Source organism: Thermobia domestica, chromosome 3, assembly GCF_964235325.1.
Source record: "Thermobia domestica chromosome 3, izTheDome1.hap1.1, whole genome shotgun sequence".
Lineage (NCBI taxonomy): Eukaryota > Metazoa > Arthropoda > Insecta > Zygentoma > Lepismatidae > Thermobia > Thermobia domestica.
In genome coordinates this window covers 225592966-225616803 of record NC_137456.1, presented here as the reverse complement: position 1 = coordinate 225616803, position 23838 = coordinate 225592966, and the positions used below count along the sequence as shown (strand labels likewise).

The following is a 23838-nucleotide window of genomic DNA, read 5'->3' as shown; positions in this document are numbered from 1 at the left end:
CGGAAGAGACCAAAACAATACATCTATAATATAATAATAAATAGAATAATATCAACAGTGCCCCCCTGAATACGAAGTGTGCTCCTACGGAACATATTTTCTGAAAGAAACACTGATTTCAAACACAACAGATAGAACCAACGGCGCCGGCTTTCCAAAGAGTATGTGAGTGCATATTAATGGCGGGATCTATTTTATGTTTTCAGGGGAGTCTCGAGCTATTTTGATTGATTACTTTTTAGTTAAACTCTTTTATAAACACTGTCATAAAAGACTGTAATATAAGGATAAGTTGGGGCTGTCCTAGCCCAGTCGTTAACACGGCTGACTTAAACGTAAACAAACAGGCATTAATTACTGTAATGCATATTCCCAACATATATAATCGTGATATTTCGTGTATATTGTCAACAACTTACATAACGCACAATGAGTGCAAGAGGCAGTGATATTATCAACACGTTACTAAAAGAAAATACTTTATTCATACAAATTAAAATGAAAAAAATCACCATAAAAGAAAATTATTTTAATGGTATTGCAAAAAGAACTTGCAAGGATTTTGCTGTGGACATAAAATACAAAGTGACTAACTTAATGTGTTCCTTGGTTGCCTTTGCACCAATACCCTTGAAACAAGCACATGTGTTTTAAGGTTAGTAATTTCAACTTCCATCTATATGTTTTAATTTTCTATTTTTTGATAGTGGAAACGAGAGGTAATTATTTTATAATGTTTCTATGAATCTAGAATCTTGTCTGCTGCGCCCTGACAAGACTATTTGTGTGAGTGCTGGAGCCAGGGAAGCGAAAACTAGCAACAAGTAGGATGATTTATGGAAGAAATGAGTTGATAGTAGTGTTCAAATAGTCAAGAAAGTATCGAACACATTTTTTAGGGTAGTAGGGTATTTGTGCAAATCGTAAACTTAAGTCGAAGTGATTTATATGAGAAAAGAAAGTGAATTGTTGGTAACGAAGATAGAAAACAACGTGCCCTGCGGGGCTCTAACCCGCCTTCACTCGCTCACGCTCTTTCGCCAATGCTGCCTAAATTTAATGTTGGCAACGTAATTTAACGTATGAAACCATAAAACAACCTAATCGGAATAGAATATCGAAAAAAAATATATGCAAAATCTGACCCGCCAAAGCTAAACAATCGTTAAAAGTAGCAAAGTACTAATTTACAAATGATGGAAAGAAACCATTTTGTAAGTGTAGAATTATGTCAAAATAGAAATGAAGTACTATTAATAAACCCTGAACCATCGTTAGTAGTAGACCTCTGTCTGTCTCCTCGCTGTGTCTCGAATTCCTGAAGAGGTACTAGAACGTCTTTTACATGTGAATTAACGCATGGAATTTCGAGAAATGGGCAGGAAGAAAAGTCGTGTGTGGCAATGTTACGTGATGCAAAATTATAAAGACAGGAAAGTATCTTGCAAATATTGTGAACATACATATTTATGCGCAAATGTTGACAAACTGGTGGGATATGTGTGTTCTGGCAGTTACCCAACCTAATTTGTTTATAACATTTAAAAATTTAATATGTTTATAATATTAGTAGTAGAAGTTTAGAAAATAAACTAACATGTAAATTTAAACTGTTTAGCGGTTTTAAAGTATGTGGACTTATGACACCATTTTTCGTACTCTCTAAGTATAAATATTCATTTTGTGTACTCTCTAAATATAATAAAATATTAATAAAATATCATAACATCGTTCAGACTATAGATTCTAAAGACTCCCCTGGCGACAACAGTTATAATATACTGTGATATAAAAACGAATTTAACTTTAAAATCATAATATAGTAATAGAATGGAATTTTCTTTGTGATTGTACATAAAATCCCGGAAAGTTCCCATTTTGGGGAATCTTCCCGGGAATATTCCCGAAAAATATCTTCCCGGGAATTTACCCATCACTAGGTGTCCTGTGTCAATCGTCTAGTAATGCTGATTGTTTCTTATATCACTCATAATTCTTAGAACACGTATCTTGTGCAGTGTTTATCGTAAAAAGTGAGTGGACTTACAGAGAAGGACATATTATACGAACGATAGCGAGGACGACTGTAGTCAGACCAAGGACGTGGCACAGAAAATTGATTCAGATTCTTGGAACGGAAGTGATTATTGTAGAGAAGAATCAAGTACTGGAACTGACACAGGTGATGATACGCCACATGTCTCACGGTTTGGAATGAAGAATGCAGTTGCACAAGATAAAAATTTCATATCCAAAGATGGTTCAGGTTGGAACAAAAATCAACCAAAGACTTCACAAACGCGTAAATGTAATATGATAAAGAGCGTACCAGGACCGCTTTATTGCCGAAATCTGCCTTGGATATATTCATTATACCTGACCTGCTGGACAAGATAATATTGTGTACAAACTTAGAGAGTAAATGTATTGCAAGAGAAAAAAGAATTAGCTGGAAAGAAATTGATGCTGTGGACCTAACTGCTTTTATATGTTTGCTTTTGCTTACCGGTCTTGAGAAAAATTGGGACGTACTTCTAAAAGAAATATTTCTTGATCGACATTCAAATCCAACGTACAGAGCTACAATGTCTGCAAACCGTTTCTTGAATATACTCCGTGTTTTATGGTTTGATGATAAACTTACTGGGGCAGCAAGATTACAGACAGATAGCCTTCCACCAATCAGTTATGCGTGGGACATGTTTACAAGATGGGGCCGCGGTGGTTCAGTGGTAGAGCGTTCACATCTGGTGCTTGGGGTCCCGGGTTCGAATGAGCTTCGTGGTGGACAAACACCGTGTGCGTGGGTTTTCTAGGGTTCTCTCGTTTCCTCCCACTTTCTTCATTCCACCATTTCATTCAATACTCATAATCACATTCTCCTTTAGCCTAACCGGCAAAATCGTGGAACGTAAAACTCAAAGATAAATATGTTTACAAGATTCTGTACAAGGGCTATAGTACCAGAGGTGTATCTTACAATTGATGAGTAATTGGTGTCATATAGGGGTAGATGTCATAACTGAGTGCATACTGTGGTGCAAGGTGGATGTGTTGAGTGAGTGCTCTCTGCAAATAATTTAATTTAAAAAGTTCTACTGATTTTTCAACTCATTTGAAGACAGCGACATGAATATGAATAGCTAGAGACTGTGATAATAACCTATGTAGGTGATAGAAGTGAATAATTATCCAGTTTAGGCGTTTATTAGTACATCCTCAAAATTGGATGACAAATCTTTGAATCCTTCTGATATAGGAATGAAGCTTGAGGAACTCGGTGCTCAAATAGCTTAATTAACAGATAGTGTTCAATTTATGTCTTATCAACACGATGAATTGTTGAAGAAACTTGAACTAGAGATTAGGGGTAATATTCAACGGGATAAGAATATAGCCAAGCTAAAAGCAGAAAACATAGAATTGAAAAAGCAATTAATATCACAGGATGTAGAAATAAATTATCTTAATCAGTATGGACGTAATACAAATATTGAAATACATGGTATACAGGAGCGTACTGGTGAAAATTTAAAAGAAGTTGTAATCGACATGGCTCAAAAATTAAGAATAAAATGTGGGGAGAAAGATATTGTTGTTGTTCACCGATTATCAAACGGTAAAAATAAACCAAAAGCAATAATTGTACAATTTACAACGCGCACAGTGAGAGATAGGTGGTTGACTAGAAGAAATACGGGTTTAGTAAGTAATAATTTAGTATCTGGAAGTAATGATAGTAGAATATTTGTGAATGTAAATTTAACTTCTAAAAATAAGCAATTATTTTGGAAAGCTAGAAGAGCTGCAAGAAATACACAGCATAAATACTGTTGGGTAAATGGCAATGGACAGATTTTAATTAGGAAAAACAAAAATAGACAGGTTATGATTATTAAAACTGAAGAAGATGTACCTGTATTTCCAAATTCTATGCCAGTGTAATCTTGAAATATGTAGGCTATAATTTAAGATGGCAGTAGTTAAAAGTACATTTGATATATATTACCAGAATGTGAATGGGTTAAAAACTAAAATTAACGAATTTTACCTAAGCTCTACCATGTTTAATTTTGATTGTGTTACCATTACTGAATCATGGCTAAGACATGAAATATTTAATTATGAGTTGTTTGACGATAAATATTTGGTCTATAGAAAAGATCGTAACCTAGAGCGTAGTAATATGAAAGATGGAGATAGTGTTCCCTTAGCTGTTCATTATAATTATATCTCTGAAAGAATAACAAGATTTGAATTACCAGATAATGAGGATTTGTGGGTTAAAATTCAGTTATCAGATTTAACATGTATATATATATATATATATATATATATATATATATATATATATATATATATTTGTATAGTGTATTAGTAGTTCAGGAGAATTATATTTAATTTTTTTCGAAATATTGAAAGATTTAATGAACTAACATTATCTCAAAATGTTTTTATTATAGGAGATTTGAATTTGGCGCTTGTAACAGATTATTTGGATGGTAACTATTTTAAAATTTCTCACAAATCAATAAAGTAAGAAATCTAAACAATAGAATTTTAGATGTTGTGTTTACTAATGTATTACACGTTGAAGTTCATGAATCTGACGTTCATTTTGTTCAACCAGATCGTCATCACCCATGTTTGAATATTAGTATTCCGTTTTATAAAAAGTGTAAGACACGAAAAGAAATGGAAGACGTAGTCTACAACTTTTGTAAGTGTGATTTCTTGAAACTTTATCAGTTATTGAGATGTAAGAAATGGAATTTTTTATATGAGATTAAGGATATTGATAATTGTGTCGAAATTTTTCTATTCTGAATTATATGGAGTTTTAAATGAATGTACACCTAAAAATATAAAGAGGAAACGTTCATATCCAACCTGGCTTACTCCTGAAATAATAAAAATGTTAAGGAAGAAAGAACGTTATAGAAAGAAATTTAAAAAATCAAGACTTTACTCAGATTACATGCAATTTGTTGCACTAAGGACACAAGTAAAAAATAGAGTTGAAATAGCTTTTCGTTATTATAACAACGCAATGGAAGAGCAAATCGTAAAGGAACTTAGGAAATTTTAGAACTATATTAATAAGAAAAAATCTGCAAACATAAATCAATCTGTACTTGAATATAACAAAGAAAAAATTGTTGACAATAAATTGAAATGCGAAGCTTTTGCTAAGCATTTTCAATCAGTATATAGTTCTGAAATACCTAATATTAAACTATTAGATATTTTCTGAATGATGTTTCTTCGATTGTAGATACAATGTCACTGGATGGGATCACTGAAACAGAAGCAATCGAAGCTATTGACAAAATGAAAGGTAAAAGGTCAATTAGTAATGATGGTATACCATCTTACATTTTTAAAGGTTGTAAGGAATTTCTTGTTTAGCCATTGACCTACATATTTAATCTGTCTATCACTCAGTGTTATTTTCCTGCAAAATTTAAAATATCAGCAATATGTCCAGTTCCAAAAATTAATCCTGTAAACTTAATACAAGACCATAGGCCGATAAGTTTGATTTCTTCTCCAGCTAAAATATTCGAATTGGTAATCTGTAAACACCTGTTTAATCACATCTCACGATATCTCTCTGATTCACAATATGGTTTTAGACATAACAGATCAACAGTAACAAATTTGTTGAATATAAGTCAAGCAATTAGTGAAGCTCTTAACGTAAGGTCTCAAATTGATGTAGTGTATACAGATTTTAAGCGAGCCTTTGATTTGATTAATCACGAAATACTTCTTAAAAAGATTAAAGGATTTGGTATTTCAAATGAATTTTATCCGACTATTTAAGTCATATTTAAGCAACAGAATCCAATATGTAACATATAATAATTGTAAATTTAAACAATATTCTGTATATTCTGGAGTACCACAAGGATCCAATTTAGGGCCTTTACTATTTTTAATTATGATAAACAATTTACCTGAATAGTTTCAATATTCTTCGTGTCTAATGTTTGCTGATGATACTAAATTATACAAACAAATTTCTACAAGAGAGATTGTGTAAAATTACAGAGAGATCTGCTGAGGTTGAGTGAATGGTGTCAAAGAAACAAATTTGAACTCAATATTTCAAAATGCAATGTTGTAACATTTTCAATCACAAAGAAACCTTTTATATTTAAATATATTATAGGGAATCAAGTACTGGAGAGGAAGGAGGTTGTCAAAGATCTGGGAATATGGTTTCATGCAAATCTAAAGTTTACATATATGGATATCAAAACAAATGAGGCGTTTAAAATGCTTGGATTTATTGAACGACCGTGCTGTCATTTGAAAAACATAAAAACAATATTAACATTATATAACTCTTTTGTAAGAACAAAATTAGAGTACGCTTCTATAATTTGGGTACCATACTATCAAAAACCAAAGCAACAAATAGAAATTTTACAAAAGAAAATGTTAAAATATATTAGTTATAAAACTGATAATATACCAACTCGTTATGTAGCTTACAATATGCTTCTCAGGAGGTTTCAGCTTTAGTCACAGGAGGATAGAAGGTTTATTCAATGTATATTGTACTTGAAAAAACTTATTCATAACCAAGAGGATAATATGTCTTTCTTAGGTAAATTACCATTCCATTGCCCACGTCAAAAACTGAGATTCAGACAAATGTTTTATATGCTTGACAACAAAACAAATTTAGCAAAAAACTCTCCGTTGTATACGATATGTGATAGAGGCAATAAAATACATTCTATGGGTCTGGACATATTTCAATTAGCACGCTCAATGTTTAAACAAAAATGCGTCCAAATGTTACTTAATAAAGTGTAAAGATTGTTATTATATCTGGTAGTTATTTACTGTACGTCAACAAAACGTGAGTAATGGTTAGTTGTTAGAATTACTTTACATGTTGCACATTCTACACCGTTATAAAATTAACAATTTGTTCTTTATACAAGGATAAATCAAAAAGTAAGGTGAAATTGCCTGTCAAACCCATAGTATTGTGTGTAGCTAATTAATTCTTTTCGATGTTACAGGCAATCTGGTAATAGAAGTGTGACGGCTTGTACAACATTCTATGTCCACCCGTCTGGTGCTGAGAGCAACTCAAAGATGGCGCAACGACTGGAACATTACACCAAGGAGTAATTGCGCAGTGTAATTCGTTTTTTCTGGGGTAAGGGAGCAAAACCATGTGATATTTATCGAGAATTGGTGCAGGTCTACGGAAATATTGTTATGTCGCTGAAACAAGTGTACGTGGTGTTACGCATTTGCAAGTGGTAGGAGTACTGTTACAGATGATGGCAGAAGTGGCAGAGCATCAACGTCCATCACCGACACGAATGTGGCTGTCGTCGATACCATGATTCGTGAAGACAGAAAAGTGCGGTTGCAGGACATTGCCAATGAATTGAATATCTCGTATGGTTCCGTAAACGGTATCGTCCAGGACCAACTGGGCTCCTTGGTGTAATGTTCCAGTCGTTGCGGCATTAAACTGTTTTCGGTATGTGCTTCTAATTCAGGATATGCTTACAAGGGAATTGTGTACACAGGCAGAAATCCACGCTTACGCCCCAAACTAATTTGTCCAATAGTGTTGTCATGGAACTGACTTGTAGCTTTCTGAAATCTCATCCAGGCCGAAATGTAACAACACATAATTACTTTACAAGTTTGGCTCTGGCTTAGCAGTTGCTAGCCAGTAACATTTGTCTAGTGAGTACAGTGAGGAAACACAGAAAAGAGGTGCCTCCCATATGTTACCTCTTTTGTAAATCACTTGCAAAACGTTCCTCTCAATTTGCGTTTATTCGTGATGTGACAATGATTAGTTATGTTCCAGAAAAAAATAGAAATGTGGTTATTTTGTCATCAATGCATCATAGTCCTACGATTGATTCAGAAAGTGTGAAACAAAAGCCTGAAATCATTACATTCTACAATAAAACGAAAGGAGGTGTTGATACAATAGATAAATTAGTAAGAAATTATATAACAAAGCGTCAAATATACAAGCATCAAAACTTGTTACAATGTAAACGTTACTCATCGTCGCAGACTTTTCTTGAAAGATCTTGTAGACGAAATGATGAAACGTTTCACGCAAATGCGCGCCAGTAGCTCTAGTTTGAGGAAGAGCGTTTCTGATGCCTTAGAAAGATTCGATTTGTGAGCGTCTTCGCAGCAAAATTACCAATCAGGAAAAAGAAAAAGGTGTATAATGTGTTCATATTCAAAAGATAAGAAAATCTCGACGGTGTGCTTCAAATGCCAAAAGTACGTTTCCCCAATTCACACTCGCTCATTGTGTGAAAACTGTGTGTAACTTCAAACAAATTTCCAAGCAAATATTCATATTGTTGGATCTCTGAGCAAACTGATGTATAATATTTAAGAGATTTTGCAGTTTGAAGAGTATGCTCTAGTATAAAATTAATATTTATATTCTATTTTTAAGAAATAATTCGGAGTACGTTTGTCTAATTCACGCTTGCTCATTATATGAAAACTGTTTGTAACCTGAAACAAATGTCCAAGTAGCATTCAAATTGCTGGATTAATGAGGAAACTGATGTATACAGAGGTTGTTCAGCCTACGTTTGGCCGATTTCGTTCCTTCCCCCTCCCGGGCAGAATGGACTCACCTGGCCTGGCTCGTGGCGTCTTGCAGTGTTGTGCAGTGGCTTCCTGGAAACGGAGTAGTTTCTAAAATGTACAAAATAGAGCTATGGTCTAAACTAGTTAAAATTCAAATTGACAATATTACACTATAAAAAATCCAACACGTATTAAAGAAACTTCCAATTAGGATACGTTAGGGGACATAAGTCGCAATGGATTTCCGACTCATTGCTGGGTGCTCTAAGTTCATTATAAAAAATGATTTTTAGCCCTTTTTATTATTAAAAAGACCTATTATACAAGTTATATCAAATACAGAAAGGCACTACTAAGAAAATGTGATAACATGAATAAGCAGAGGCGAAACCCTTATATACCGACTTTCGTGCAAATTGGTTAAGTATTTATAGAGTGGTCTATAAGATCTAGGTGAAAACAAGCATAATATTTAAAACAGAATGTTCGAGAAACCATGCTTCATGCAAATCGGTTATTTTTTATGAAAGGGAGTATCCCACGTAAAGAAATATCATATTCGTAATCAGTGTGTTCTGGAACTCTTATATACCGCGTTTGATGCAAATTGGTTCCAAGAGCGTATCCCGAATAAACTAATATAGTATTTATGTTCATCACGTTCGAAAACCCTCATGCGAACACTGTGTTAATTAGAGGTTGAGAAATACGGTAAAAATGAACGAATTATGATGGTTAGAAAGGAAAAGATAGCATGTCACTATAAGTATTGTTGAAAAAAGTGTCATAGTCTTATGTGTTCATAATTTCAGGTTATGTTATACTCAAGGATGTTGTAAAATAGAGGATCTGCCTATATGTATCTTCATCCTATTAAATCAATGAAGCCAAAAAACAACTTACATCGGCATGCCTGATTGGCTACTCTCGTTCCCGCCATCTTTTGATTCGCTACTTTCGTTTCCGAAATGATTATTGGCTCAAAACATTGCTATCTTATTGGGCAAATTGGGCAGACTAGAGGAGGCGAAACTATGACGTATGGCTTCAAGATTTTGTTGTAAGGTCAGATCCCTTATTTTATAACATACTGGGTTACATTCTGGTTGTAAAATGTTAACTGCTCGTAATCTTTTACAAAAGAGTGGTGAAAAGTTCTGCGTGTAAATGATTAAAACGTTTCTGTGTAATTTCTACCATATTAAAATAAGTGCCGGAACATTAGTTGATAGTCGTTTCGAAAGAGTGATGGAAAATGTACTTATTCTCTTTTACTTCCACTACACTGAAAAAATTTTATGTAATTTCTGCTATATGAAAATACTGGTTGGAATATGAGTTTGTATTCTCTGCTATCTTAAATAGGGGTTAGCGTTTCGATTGTAAGATATGTTACTTTACATATGAACTCTAAAAAAAATAGACACACAAAATCTTTGTTATTTTAATGTTAAATGTAGTCATAGCCGCATGTAGTTTAAATAATCCAGACTATGTGAATTTCTGCTATATTAAATAGGGTTTGGAATATGTGTTTGTCGTCTTTTCCACTGCTATGTTAAATAACGCTGATAATATATGTTCTTCCACTATTTGCTCTAGCCTAGAATCTGTCTAACGCATGCTATGTTAAGTAACTTTTGGAAAAAAAGTAGTCATACCCTTTTATAATCTGTACTCGGTTAAATAGAAGTTGCATGTAAAGAGTTGAAAGGTAATCATAGCCTTTATTACACAGGGGTTGTAATCTCAGCAATGTTAAATAGGAGCTGAAAAAGGGCTCGTGAAAGAGAACGACTTCTATGTGGTACTCATTTTGCTTAAACATACGTTAGCCATGATACCACATATCACTCAGCGCTGAGATTTGAGAACATGCTATCGTCCTGGTACGGAAAAATAATATGTGCAAGAGGGACAAGTGTCACCATTCTGCTAGCTATATTATAATGTGAAACCCTCTGTATTTACTTTCTTCTTATTATTATTATTCTACACTAAATTATTATTATTATCCTATCCTATCCTGCGTTATTGCTGTAAAATTTACTTTTTCGGATGGGGTCTAGGACCCAGCACTGTTTTTTTGCAAATATTAAAACGCATTTCATTTATTGTTTTGCAAATTATCCCTATACCATATTTCGTTGCATTTCTCCATATTTTTTACGAACTACTGACGTATGCTTATTGGCACTTTTGATATTTCGTAACCAACGGTTTAGAAGGTAAGTGCCTCACTCAAGCACTTTTTCCAGAAAAATACGAAACCCAATTATCTCACTATACGTCTAAAATATCTGTGCACATTGTCATTTGTAACGGTTAGAGATCTAAATCTCTATTCCGTAGGAAAAAAAGGAAGGGTCTCTCGAGAGTCCGGATAATTTGGTTTAGTTTCCTACCCTGTAGTGCTTTCAGCTACTGTCGAGAGGAAGCTTAGTATCGTTCTCCGTATGATTGGTTGTCAGCGCCAACGGTCATATTTGGAACTACTCGTTCTACGTTTGAAAGCTCAGGGTTGGGCAAAATATAATAGTTCGGATTGGGTAAGGTGCAACATCACCTAATAAGTGAAGTAAAAATCGGCGAAGAAAATGTCTTTACAATGTTTGAGAAATCCAAGTGTATTTAATCGTGAAGTTATTACCAGAATTGTTATATAGAGCAAATCCTTATATGAAAGTTAAAATATATCTTCTTATCGTGAAGTGTGTTTGAGTAAGAAAAAGGATTTCGACGTAAGTTTCATTACTCTTGACCATTTTGATTGTGACCAACATGTGATAATCGGTCATTTAAGGTGGTGTATTTCGTTGTTGAATTTTGGAAGATCTCCTATTATTCAATTTATACAGTAAATTGGTAAGTTCTTTAAATATATATATATATACCCAGACAGCATGTTTGCTTGCCGCAAGCTTGCCTGCCGCTTTTATTTGATTTTATTTCGCTTTGGCTTATACACAAAAGCTTATTTCTGCTTAGCGCAAGCCGTAGTGCGGGCAACCCACGCTTCGCTTGCGAGACGATTTTCTTTAGATTGAAGTAAAAAGCCAGCGCGCGTTCGATTTTCAGTTGTTCTCAAAATCCACGTGACGCTGACCTCCTTACTTTCGGCGATAAGGTAGTGTTTGCGTTGTTAGTGTCTTGTTAGCATTCAGCTTGAATAAAGGACAAACTTAATTATTTTTTTTAATTGTTCCGTCTAGTACTCTAGTACTCTAGTCCCACGTACCTATAATATCGCTCTTTATTTCCTCATATTTCGGTAACTACGAGGCATAACGAATTGTAGTATTTACGTATAAAGCATAAATGTGAACATAGATGGCAGCAGATTTGAGCCTACTTATTTCGCGAAAGACTACAGAACTGTTGCAGATATTTTAATATAAACTTCAAGTTTAACTTACAGTTTACTATAAACTTTATCTGAACGCTGTGTGTAAGTATAAACATTTTTCTGCGTTTTTATATAAAAAGGTAGAAATTTCAAGTACTCGCCACTAATATAGAAACATGTTAAATATTTGTAAGAAGCAACGGCGCGTTGCGTGCCACAACTAAACCGTAACAATTATGCTTATTTTGATGTTTTGCAGAAGCGGATGGAAGACTTGGGTGTTTTCATGGTTGTGCATATGCTCCAATAATTGGGAAGGTGAGGGGACAATATATTGTAGCATAGATTTAGTCAGACGGTTAAATTATACTGATTTCATACTGTTTTATCTAAATTCGCTTACTGCAAGATTCCATATAACTTCTTTGGATTGTGTTTCGCTTACAATAAGCTTAATAAAGCTTGCCATTGATGAGAATACGCTTAAATTGGCTTGCGTTTGAGATAATTTGACTTGTGTTTAACTTGTGAAGACAAGCTTGCCCCAAGCCTTGCCCAGATGTAACTAACTAGCTTGCCACAAGCTTAAAGCAAGCTAATTGGCTTGCATAGTATAGCTTGCGGCAAGCTAATTTACCTTGCAAAAGCAAGTTTGTGGCAACTTGCAGCAAGTTTAAATTCCTGTCTGGGTATATATATATATATATATATATATATATATATATATATATATATATATTTTTTTTTTTAAGGTTAATATTTTTGTATCTATTTTGAAGTTTGTTGTAATTCAATTTCTATCAGTTGTATCGAAAATCCACTTGCTTAGATTTTGTATTCAACTCTATTTGACCATATATAAATCATACAGTAAGAATTACCTTCTTTTCTTAATATATAATTAATTACTATATAAACCTTAGTTAGCGCATTTGTATTTGACATTTTGAACTTTAGATGAGTAATTATTTACTTTTTCGATGTGATATAAATTCAGGTCATTTTTGAAATAATAATAGAAAAAAAAAATAATTCCCCCCGATTTAGCAGAGCTAGATTCCTATTCTGAACAATTATCCTGGTTTCAAGGACCTGAAGCTAATATTCTATTCTGTGCAACTGCACTTTTGTTTAGAATTTCTTTATTTTCTAATGTGCGTTACACAGTTAAATTCCGAACCATTATCTTTCCTTACAAGCACCAAAGTTTTGGATAGACCTAGTATAAGTGCTATAAGAGTAGTTTTCTCAAATGTATTTAAGAGAATGATCGTAAGGATAAATGATATTAGCAATCAGTGTCCTTGTTAAGATACAGCAGTCAGAAGGTCAGTTAGTAGGTGTTTCTATTTGTATATGTACATACAAGATATATATATTTAAATTACGTAAACTTCAAGTTAATAATTTAGTGTCTAAGCAAGTGAAGAATACTAAAAGTTATGTTCTACATCTTAGTTTTGTTGTTGTCAAGTACGCATCGAATCCAAAAGTCGTGCCTTATTAATTGTAATCCTTCTGATAGCAGGAGTATTTAAAAAAAACTCAATAAAATGTACAGGAGTCCTTCCAGTAATAGTCGTCCTGAAGGCTTGTGGTTAAACGGGTTTTCCAATGGTGACCATGGCCTCTTTATTAGGAGTCATAGACAACGAACAGAAAGTAACAGTTCGAGTGAATTGTCAACTCCCGATTCTTTCTTGCATACCTATAGCGATTCTTGGTTAGTTACGTCTGGTAGCTATTCTTCATCGCTTGGTGACAGACAAGCAGGAACTACGTGATGCAAAATGTAAACAATGACAATACGACTCGATCATCCGTATCGTGTGTAAGTGCACATAATCCTTTCGTCATGGAACAAAATTCATTGATAAGACAAGAACCAGTTTCTGTTGCGATGGAACCAGGTTTTCATAAGTTTGTAGAAAAAGAAGGAAATAAAAACACAAATCCTTTTATTTCTCTTACCGCTAATCAGCCAACAGTATTGGAAAATAGTAGACTTATAAATATTGGAGTACCTTTTTCTACCAATATTGACAAGTTAACAGTAGATATAACTAGTAACAACTTCACAGATATATGTAGATCCATACCAGCATGTGACGGGAGTAACGACCTATTAATTTTTGAATTTTTGTTATCGGTTTATCGGATTGTCAAGCAAGGCATATATCCGATAGAGTCAATACTCATGGCATCTATTGGGAAAACTCGTGGTGGTTTTCATACTGAATTGTTAAGAGAAATAGGGTTATCACATGATTGGATATACATAGCAAATGTTATTTTTACAAATGTGGTCACACCCATAGGTCAGAGACATATTTATGATAAATATATTTACTGTTTACAATAGACTACAGAAAGTGTGTTGGAATACGTAAACAAAGTGATAGACAGTTTTACGATTTGTTATGGTGGTATGCAGGACGATAAATTGAAAAACATATTGTTGCGGGGTTTGAACCTAGTAGTCAGACATGAGGTTTTTCGATATAATATACCCTCATCTTTACCAGTATTTGTGCAGGAATTAAAGAAATACAGCGTTCACCAGCGTAATGTTGACAGGTATAATTCGTTGGTAGGTGCCAGGCGTGAAAGGTCGAACTTTACAATTCGAGGGAAAAAAACAACACCGAGGTGTTTTGAATGTTTAGGCCCGCATCTGGTATCTCAGTGTGATCTACGACGTAGCTTCGTTAGTGTTAATAGAGCTACGACTAATAGTAATGATAGACAGAAATATGCGAGTGGGCAAGGTTCTAGCTTCAAAACTGACAAGCCCTCAGTTCGATCTCGATCCTTGAGAATAGAGCCGGAAGTTAGTGCAGAGAACAATATAAGTCAAAAACATAATGCAAATTGTGTCCTGACGCCGCACTCAAGAAAACTAGTGGCGGCTTTTATAACAGGTTACATTTTAGGTGCGCAGAATTGTGGCGCCATCGATAGTTGTGCTTCCGCTTCGCTAGTAAATAAAAAGAGCTTTTTAAAATGGAATTGATCTTTGAAAAGACCGGTTAAGATTTTCACAGAAAAAATTATTGGTGTTGGTGTAGGAAATACGAAAATCAAGTTAGACAGTGTGGTATGGTTACCAGTGAGATTATATCAGAAAGTATATAGACTCAAATTTTATTTAGTACCTGAACTTAAACCTATATTTTTGATAGGCATAAACGAATTGAAAATGTTAAATGCGCGAGTAGATATTGAAAACAATCAGTTATATCTTGGAATGGAAAAAGTGAATATACCTTTACGGTATGAGTGTAAGGAAAACTTGTCTTCGGACAATTCACATGACATTGATAGTATTTCTCAAAGTGCGGAACAAGTAACATTCAGTGACAGTGTTAACATTTCAAATATATTTTTGAATTCTCAGTTAATGAATATTCAAGATAAATGTGTGTGTTTAGGGAAGGAAGATAATGTAATTGGCACCGTTAAGGTAGGTTCCTCTGAGTGCACCCCTACGAGGGAGATGGAGCCGAATGGACAGCAGAGACATCTTGCATCCAGAGATCTTCAATCCTCAAATCCCTTCAATAAAGATATTCCTCATCTCTCTAATCTTTACTATGGTCGCGTTGATAGATCTATGGAGCACAGGGTTGCCACATCAGATAGAGAATCACGAGTGTCTCATATAAAGAAGAAGATCTTGCGTACTCATGATGGGATCAGTGGTCCATCACATCTCCACATCAATAGTGATCTAACTTCATCAGTGGCCCATCCAGCATCCAACCATCAACAGATGAGAGGATAGCATCCTTCATTAGATGAACCGAGAAAATCTTCTAGTAGTTGGGTGTTACCTTCTCCAAGTGGACATAGTGATCATCAATCAATAGGATGCACAGGTTTACGGGAGAGAAGAGATGCTACATCTGGAGTTACAGTCCAGAGTGACAGCAGTGTTGCCAGTTCTATAGTGGATACAACATTAGTTGAGAATAGTACAAACAATTTTCAGATTTCTTTTATTCATCGAACTTCTTCGAAGGTTGGGAACTTAGACCATACCTTAGGTTTCGTACACAGTGTTGCCAGACTTAATCCTTTTCTTAGTGTCAATGAAAATCCACGTCTACATTTGGAACTTAAACAATCCAGAGATGTGAATGAACATGAGTTAACATCCGAACATGATGTTCTCCCATCATGTTCAAAGAGTAACAGTGTTGCCCTCTTCGTGCAAGAAAACACCAGTGATAATGATTCAAGAGAGGAACATAAAACTTCTTTGTGGAATAAAAATCTGATAGACTTTAATCAACCTTCTGCTACTCGGAAGTGTAGTGTTGCCAACTCTAAATATTTAAAGAATTCTTTATTAGATAATGATGGTGATTTGGAACTTCAACCTCTTATCAAACATGCGTCTTTTTCGAACTCAGTATCGTGTATTGACAATAATAATGATCCATTTACTTTAAATCTTCATCATCCGAGATTCCAATTTAGGTCCGATAAAAATAGATGTCTCGATCCTACAAATGATAGCAGGACTAGTGGGGGAAATGGTGAAGCGGTTTTCCATGATGGTGCCAGTCCAGTCCAAGGTTCCAGTCAGCTATTTGGAAGTCAGGAAATATGCATGGAGGCTAAGCCAAGTAGTGTTCCCGGTAGTCCAGCCAAGCTGAACTTAGGTACTTCTGCCAGTACAGAAGATTCTGAGTGTTCATCCCGAATGTTCCAGATCCTGAAGGACGATGACCGACCACCAGCTATGACAGTGGATCCAATTCTCCTAGAACAAGATCCTAGTTTGAATGAATATATAAGAAAGTTAAGTATAAAGTATCCTAGTGTATTTTGTAATAGAGTAGGAGAAGTTCCTAATTTTCAATATAATATTCAACTTAAAGATTATAAACCAATTAGACATAAGGCATATCCGATGTCCAGGGTTGCACAAAGAGAGTTAGATAAAATATTAGATTCACTATTGGAACAAAATATCATTCAACCTAGTTCAAGTGAGTATGCTTTCCCATGCTTCTTAGTGGGAAATAGGGATGGTTCTAAGAGGTTAGTAGTTAACTATACTGATCTGAATAAAGAACTAATAGTCAATATTCAATATACACCACGTATTGAAGATGTCCTAGCAGAATTATCAGAAGGTGTTGTTCTATCTAGAATAGATATAAAGAAAGCTTATCACACTATAAGATTAGCTCCAAGCTCATATAAATATACTGCATTCCTCACGCATAGAGGATTATTTGAGTTTAAGTATGTTCCATTTGGCATTGCCTCTGGATCTTTTCTACTTAGTAAATTGATAACAGATATTTTGTATCCTCTGAAAGATCTAGGAGTAAGTTGGTATGCAGATGATGTAGTAATTGCCAGTTCCGATATTCCTTCACATATGAAAACATTAGATTTAGTCCTAAGTAAACTTGCTCAGAGTGGATTAAAGTTGTCAGTAGATAAGTGTTGCTTCTTTCAACGACGAATTTCTTATTTAGGTCAAATAATAGAAAATGGTAAAATGTAATTAGATCCAGCTCCATTAGAAGTAATAAGGAAACTACCAAGACCTAAAAATAGGCGCGCTGTGATTGCCTTGTGTAGTTTCGCTCAATATTATAGTAGGTATATACCAGATTTTCAAGAAATTTTATAGCCAATTAGTCGTCTACGTTCTCCTAAGGTTCCCTTTGAGTGGAAAGAAGAACAAGGTGTAGCTCTTAAGAGATTGAAAGAATGTTTTGAAAGTCATGTAATATTGAAATTACCGGATCTAAATGAGCCTTTCGTTATCTCAAGTGATGCCTCAAGTCATTCAATAGGAGGCGCTATCTCACAATTAGATGCTGAAAATACATTAGTTCCTGTAAGTTTTTATTCTCGGAAGCTTAAAAAGTATGATGTAAACAAGCCAATCTTTGTTCTTGAACTCATTGCAGCTTTAGAAACCATGGAACGTTTTCGTACATTTTTACATCAACCCTTTGAGTTGAGAAACGATAATTTGGGTCTAGCTTATGCTCTTAGAAATTTGAAAAGAGTTAAGAGATATGGTAGTTTATTATATAGGCTTTTTGAATTTAACTTTACAGTTAAGAGTGTACCTTTGTCCTTAAATGTACCTGCAGATTTCTTATCGCGTTTACACAATATAGAAGATTTCGAAGATTTCAATGAAGATCCCTCATTAGGTTTTTCTTTTTTCAGGAAAATAAGGTACCCGTATTCCCTAATTTTATGTCTACAACATCTGTGAACAATTTTATTCCCTCCGGTTCATTTCCTCTGGCCTCTCGGACCTCAACTTTCAAAATTTTGGGTGGGGTCTTTTGCCCCCTAAAACTGTTTTTCTGCAGAATATTAAGAAAAACCTATTCGTTTAATTTTTGCATATTGTTCATACAGTAAATTGGGTTTCAATTCTTCACGTCCTTTACACACATGACATACTGTTAAGCGCTTTTAATATTTCGTGATGAAAGATTTGGAGGGATCCGTGTCCCATCTAACCGTTCTTTTCCAGGAAAATACGAAACCCGTATTCCCTCATTTTACGTTTTCAGTATCTCTGCCCAATTTCGTTCACTTCGTTCCACTTGTTATTGTTTTTCGGACGTCAATTTTCAAAATTTTGGGTGGGGGTTTTTGACTTCTAAAACTGTTTTTCCGCAGAAAATAAAAAAAAACGTATTCATTTATTTTATGTGTAGTATCTACTTTCCAAATTTTATCAAAATCGGAGTGTTACACTTGGATAGTGTAATTGTCAGTCATTGTTGAATTAGTTTCCTTATTCCTCTATCAATAAGAAGTTGTCTGACAAGTAAAGATTCCAATGCATGAATCGTCTTGCGCGATGAGACGTAGTGCGACTGATAGAGGATGTGGAAATATGTATATGTTCAAAGTTATAAGGGCTGAACGTAATAAAAACATAGGGGGTCAAAATTGGTGGGAGAAGGGCTGCGTTTTATTATTGAAATACATCAAATAAACTGTTGAATCATGAAATTAGTAAAAGATAGACAAGGGAAACGGTGGTAGTTTCACAGTTTGGCAAAAGAAGAATGGACAGAGTAGACCACGAAAACCGGCACCATCTTGAATTCCACCATTTTGAAATCTGATAATTTTGGAAATGGAAAGGTGAAAATGTGTTAAAGCAGTTAGGACCAACATGTTCACGAAAGTCAATTACGAACTTTAGTGATCCTTATCTGTACTTATGTGGAAGATTTAGGATAATCTTCATAGTTATTTACGAAAATCTAGGAGACTGATAGTCGTATGTTGAGGGTTTGGACTATCACGAAAACACATGTAAGTTGAACATATCTAAAACCAAGAAAACTAACAGCGAAATTTGATACCCAAGTTGTATATTATTACATTTCACTGTCGAATATAAAATTTTACTAATGGTTTTCTTGGTTTGTAGATATGTGAGCTTTTCTTGTCCATAATAGAATTAATAATGCTAAAATACTCACAACTCGAATTTAGTTCGTACCTTTAGCATTTTTTACATTCAACGTACAATTGTAGTTCTTATCTTTTCGAAAATTATGAACTCCAAAGACTCCTTCTTCCCTGCAAATAATAGTATCAAAAATTATCTTAACGGTAACCGTCCGTCAAAACTGTAAGCAACCCTTTAAAATGGAATAAAGTATTTCATTTTAACGAACCACGATTATGCTCTTTAGGCTAAGGGAGACAAGTGATTAAGGCAAGTAAATGCTGATGGAAGATATGATGGAATGAGAATGTGGAAGGAAATTGGAGTATTTCGAGAAAACCCACAAAGTTTCTCGTCTGAGGATGGAACCAGAGATTTCACGTACCAGAGGCATGCTATTTATCACTGAGTCACCGTGTCCTCCCCCAATCTCTAGGAGATCCGGCATCCAATTTAGAATAGCTGACATAGAAGAAACGTACTTACCATTTTCACATGATGGAAATTCCAAAAATCCCACATTCTAACCGTTTGTACTTCTTGTATGTTGGTTTATCACATACAATATTTAGTATATCGATATATCTGTCAGAATCGTAGTGTTTCCTCCAAACTAGGGGCAGGGTGACTTAGTGATAGAGCTCTTACTTCTGATGTGGGATGGACCTCTTTCGATACTAGACTACAAAAGTTTGTAGTGGATACCATCGTACCCGTCAGATTTCTCGGGATTATTCTGTTTTCTCCTATTCTCCTTTTACGAGTTATTTCCCAAAAAATAGCTTCCATCTCTTATCTCTTTCTATTATTGGATAGGATTTCAGTTTAGCATCCCTTCGTTAGCAAAATTACATGAGACATGGAGCTACGGATTAACGTGAGATCCGAACTGCTTGTGCTCCCGCCGCTAATCGGTGCCGGGTCTCCTATGCGAAAGTCGCACACGCTACCCCATAGCCATGCGTGATCTCTCTGTCTTTATTAGCCTAGAAGGCATAACATTTGAACTTTATTGACTTCAAATAATTTCAGTTCTTTCTCGATAGTCAATTCTATACTGAGACAAAGTAGATCAATCAAATATGTGCATCTCCCTTTTTATAATTTTAACGATGTTCTTGTTACTTCGACCGTGTTCTGAGGTTCCTGTTAGTTGAAATACCTTATTTAACTGTAGTTAACTTGCCTCAGTCAACGTTTCATAAAATATCCCAATAATTATTCAATATTTGGGGGGTGACCTTTGTGCTGCCCCTGTACCATTCGAGTTGTGCATTAATGGAATGTATGGCTAAAAATAATATATATATATTTCCTTTCCCCCGAGTTCGATTCGACATTTACTTCCCGAATTACGGCTGTTTTCGGCATTTTTCCGACAGACAAATTATAACATCAGAGTACATACTGCTTATGTTTGTTGTTTTTCATGAAGTAATAGACACGAGTCTGCAAGTGTCACAAGAATATAAACAAGTACTGAAGCAACAAGAAAAATGTAAAACTCTGTATAAATTTGTGTTAACAATTACACATTATCAAAATTAGGTAAAATTGTGAAAATCGCAGACGCAAACTGTCTGGAGAATTTAGTCAATGAGAGAAAAAGCAGAAACTGTGATTTCAGCACAGTTTCAGCACAGAGATGTATGAGATGCAGAATTAGGTAAGAGAACAACAAAATTCGTCATCATGAAAATTAACATAAAAAGGTTATGTTAGACTGAATAGGGATCAGTCGCAGGAGAGACGTTATTTGAGCAGTCGCAGGAGAGACGTTATTGGATCAGTCTGCAAGGATCAGTCTCAGTAGAGCAGCTATTGGGAACCAACTGTAGACAACAGCATTTCCAGTGGACATCCATCCACTGTGTGGAACTTAGACGACGTACTCCGTGTCCAGGAGTTCGAATCCAGTTTACACCGAGGTATATAATAATGCATTTTGTTACTCTGGAATTGACTGATTCACCAACAGATTTATTAAATGTGATTTAGCTATTTTACTTAAATCTACATAAAAACATCCGACTCCGAACTCTACTTAAACTATAAGACAATAAATGTATAATTAAAGTTAAACGCTCATATTCTAATTTATTCAATCTCCTTCGCATATTAATTATTGATTAAGTTAATATAAGCCCCCGTAAGGAGGTTGAAATGGTGGAGGCAGCCCTAGGTTCGATTCCCGGGAGGTCTAGCATCTTAAAGTTTTAGATATACTAGTGCCACCATTGAAATGGTGGAGGCGACCTTTGGTTCGATTCCCGGGAGGTATAGCATTTTAAATTCTTAGTAACCCACCATTGAAATGGTGGAGGCGAACGTTGGTTCGATCCCTGGGACGATACAAGTTGATATGTCAGCTCTAATAATAACAGCCTAGTTAAAGTGTTTTTCAACAACCTATTGTCCGCCTAGAGATAAATGTTGTCATGGTGGAGATGCTGGGTAACTAAAACTTCGATTACCGGATCGATATTATGTTGTCATGGTATACACTGGCGCCGACTCGATAGTATGTTGTCATCCTTAGTTGATTACCCACCATTAGTATCGTGGAAAGCGACCGTTGGTTCAATCCCCGGATCGATAATATGTTGTCATCGGATGACTGGTTCGATTCCAAATAAGTTGACTGGTTCGATTCCAGATAAGTTACTACCTGTCGCACGCTAAAAGTAATTTGTAGAGAATTCTAAAGTCAAGTGCTAAATCCATGGTATTAAAATTGTCGTACACATGCGTTAGGTTAAATAATCAGGTGATTACAAAAGAAAATAGATTAACCCACACCACCCACCCGTATTAGCATTTCAATACAGTATAAGAATTAGAGCTAAGTTAAACTATGTTATCGTTAATTAATAATCACAGAGAGCATTATCCGGTTTTGCACGATGAGGGCAAACCGGCAACAATGTTTTCGTCAAGTAGATACTATAAGCTAGATCTAGGGGTACTTCGGAGTTTCACGGAGTATGGCCCAACTTATAGTTCAGCCACAGAAGAGATATTTAGAGATAACATGCAAATGTGGAAAAAGCAAAAGTGGTTTATGGTTAATTTTAAACAGAAAAATTTTAATGTGAAGAATGTCTTGGAATTAGGGTACCGAAGACACTTTCTGGCGGTAGTGTCAGGAGTTGTTGAGGTTTCATTAAGTTTGAAGAATGCAACGTTCTTCGCATTAAAATCAGATGACCTGACATATGAAATATGCGCAATTTTCAGAGAATGTGTAGATCAAACCAGGGTCAACACATGGTTGGAGCGGTTCAGAAACACTTTCGAGTGTTCCAACGCAATTCAAATTGCAGATCTGGTCGGAACTTTTGGTTCTTTAGAGAAAAGATCAAAAATCGTAATATCTCGAGAGAATCGATTGTTGGATTTAGCGGCATTTGCTAGTTTCTTTTTAGAAAGGAATAAGAAGCGAAAAAGTAGATTTTAAAGTTTAGTACAAATGTAGATGAAGGATTTATTAGAATATGATTAGAATGTATATACAGCTTAGATTATAAGTTTGAATATTTCTAGTATGGGATTAGGTAATATTTAATTAGTATAGTAATATTATAGATAAAGATAGTCATAGTAATTGTAAATAATAGGTTAATTAGTATTAAGAATAGTTATAACGATAAGTTGAGTCAAATGGTTAAGGATTTTCATATTAGTATTTTTAGTAAGAATTAAATGGGTTTAGTAATTATTTATAGCACTAAAAAGGAAGTTAAAAGAAGTAGATATTGTAATTTAATTTAACAAGTAAGATGTTTTTACGACATAATAAACGTAAGTTATTAAATAAATGAGGATTTAAATTTTAAGTAAGACTAAATGTGATAATGTGATAATGAAGAAGAATATAATTATGGGTAAAAATGCTATCGAGGAAAATAAGAAAAAAAGGCGAGATAGAATGAAAAAAAAGAAAAATGAGTGATGAAATTAAGGTTTAGTGATTAGTTAGTTAAAAGTTAGTAAAGATATTGACATAATTAGGCAAACATCTTGATAGAGAATAATCTAGGTAGGTAAGAACTCATATTTTCGTGATGTTGAATTGGGCGTTTACCAGACCTCTCACGAAAATTTTTATTTATAAATAACACATAAGTCTTCGGCGGCATTAAGGCGGTACAGATAAGGAAAGAGTTACCCACTTGTCGTTCTGCAAAGCGGTGATTTTTTTTTTTGTGAATCTGACTTAATTAGCCAAGGATCTTGAGAGAGCAAAATTTTGACTTGTTTTAATGTAATTTAGGCATACTAGTAAAAGATAGAGTTTAAATATTAAGAAATTAGATGTGTAAGAAATATAGAAATAGAGGAAATAGGCTTTCTATCTAACTTTTAAGTTAGAATAGTTAAGATCTAGGAATAGGAAAAGTAGAAAAATAAACTAATCACGAACACTTAA

At 34.6% G+C, this 23838-nt stretch overlaps 1 protein-coding gene across 1 annotated transcript; it reads left to right on the top strand.

Annotated features, from left to right (window-relative positions):
• Window positions 1-3318: 3318 nt before the first annotated feature.
• On the top strand, window positions 3319-3945 carry LOC145682139 (uncharacterized). Its single transcript, XM_081753728.1, has one exon. The coding sequence runs from the start codon at window positions 3319-3321 to the stop codon at window positions 3943-3945; it is 627 nt and encodes a 208-aa protein (XP_081609854.1).
• Window positions 3946-23838: the final 19893 nt, after the last annotated feature.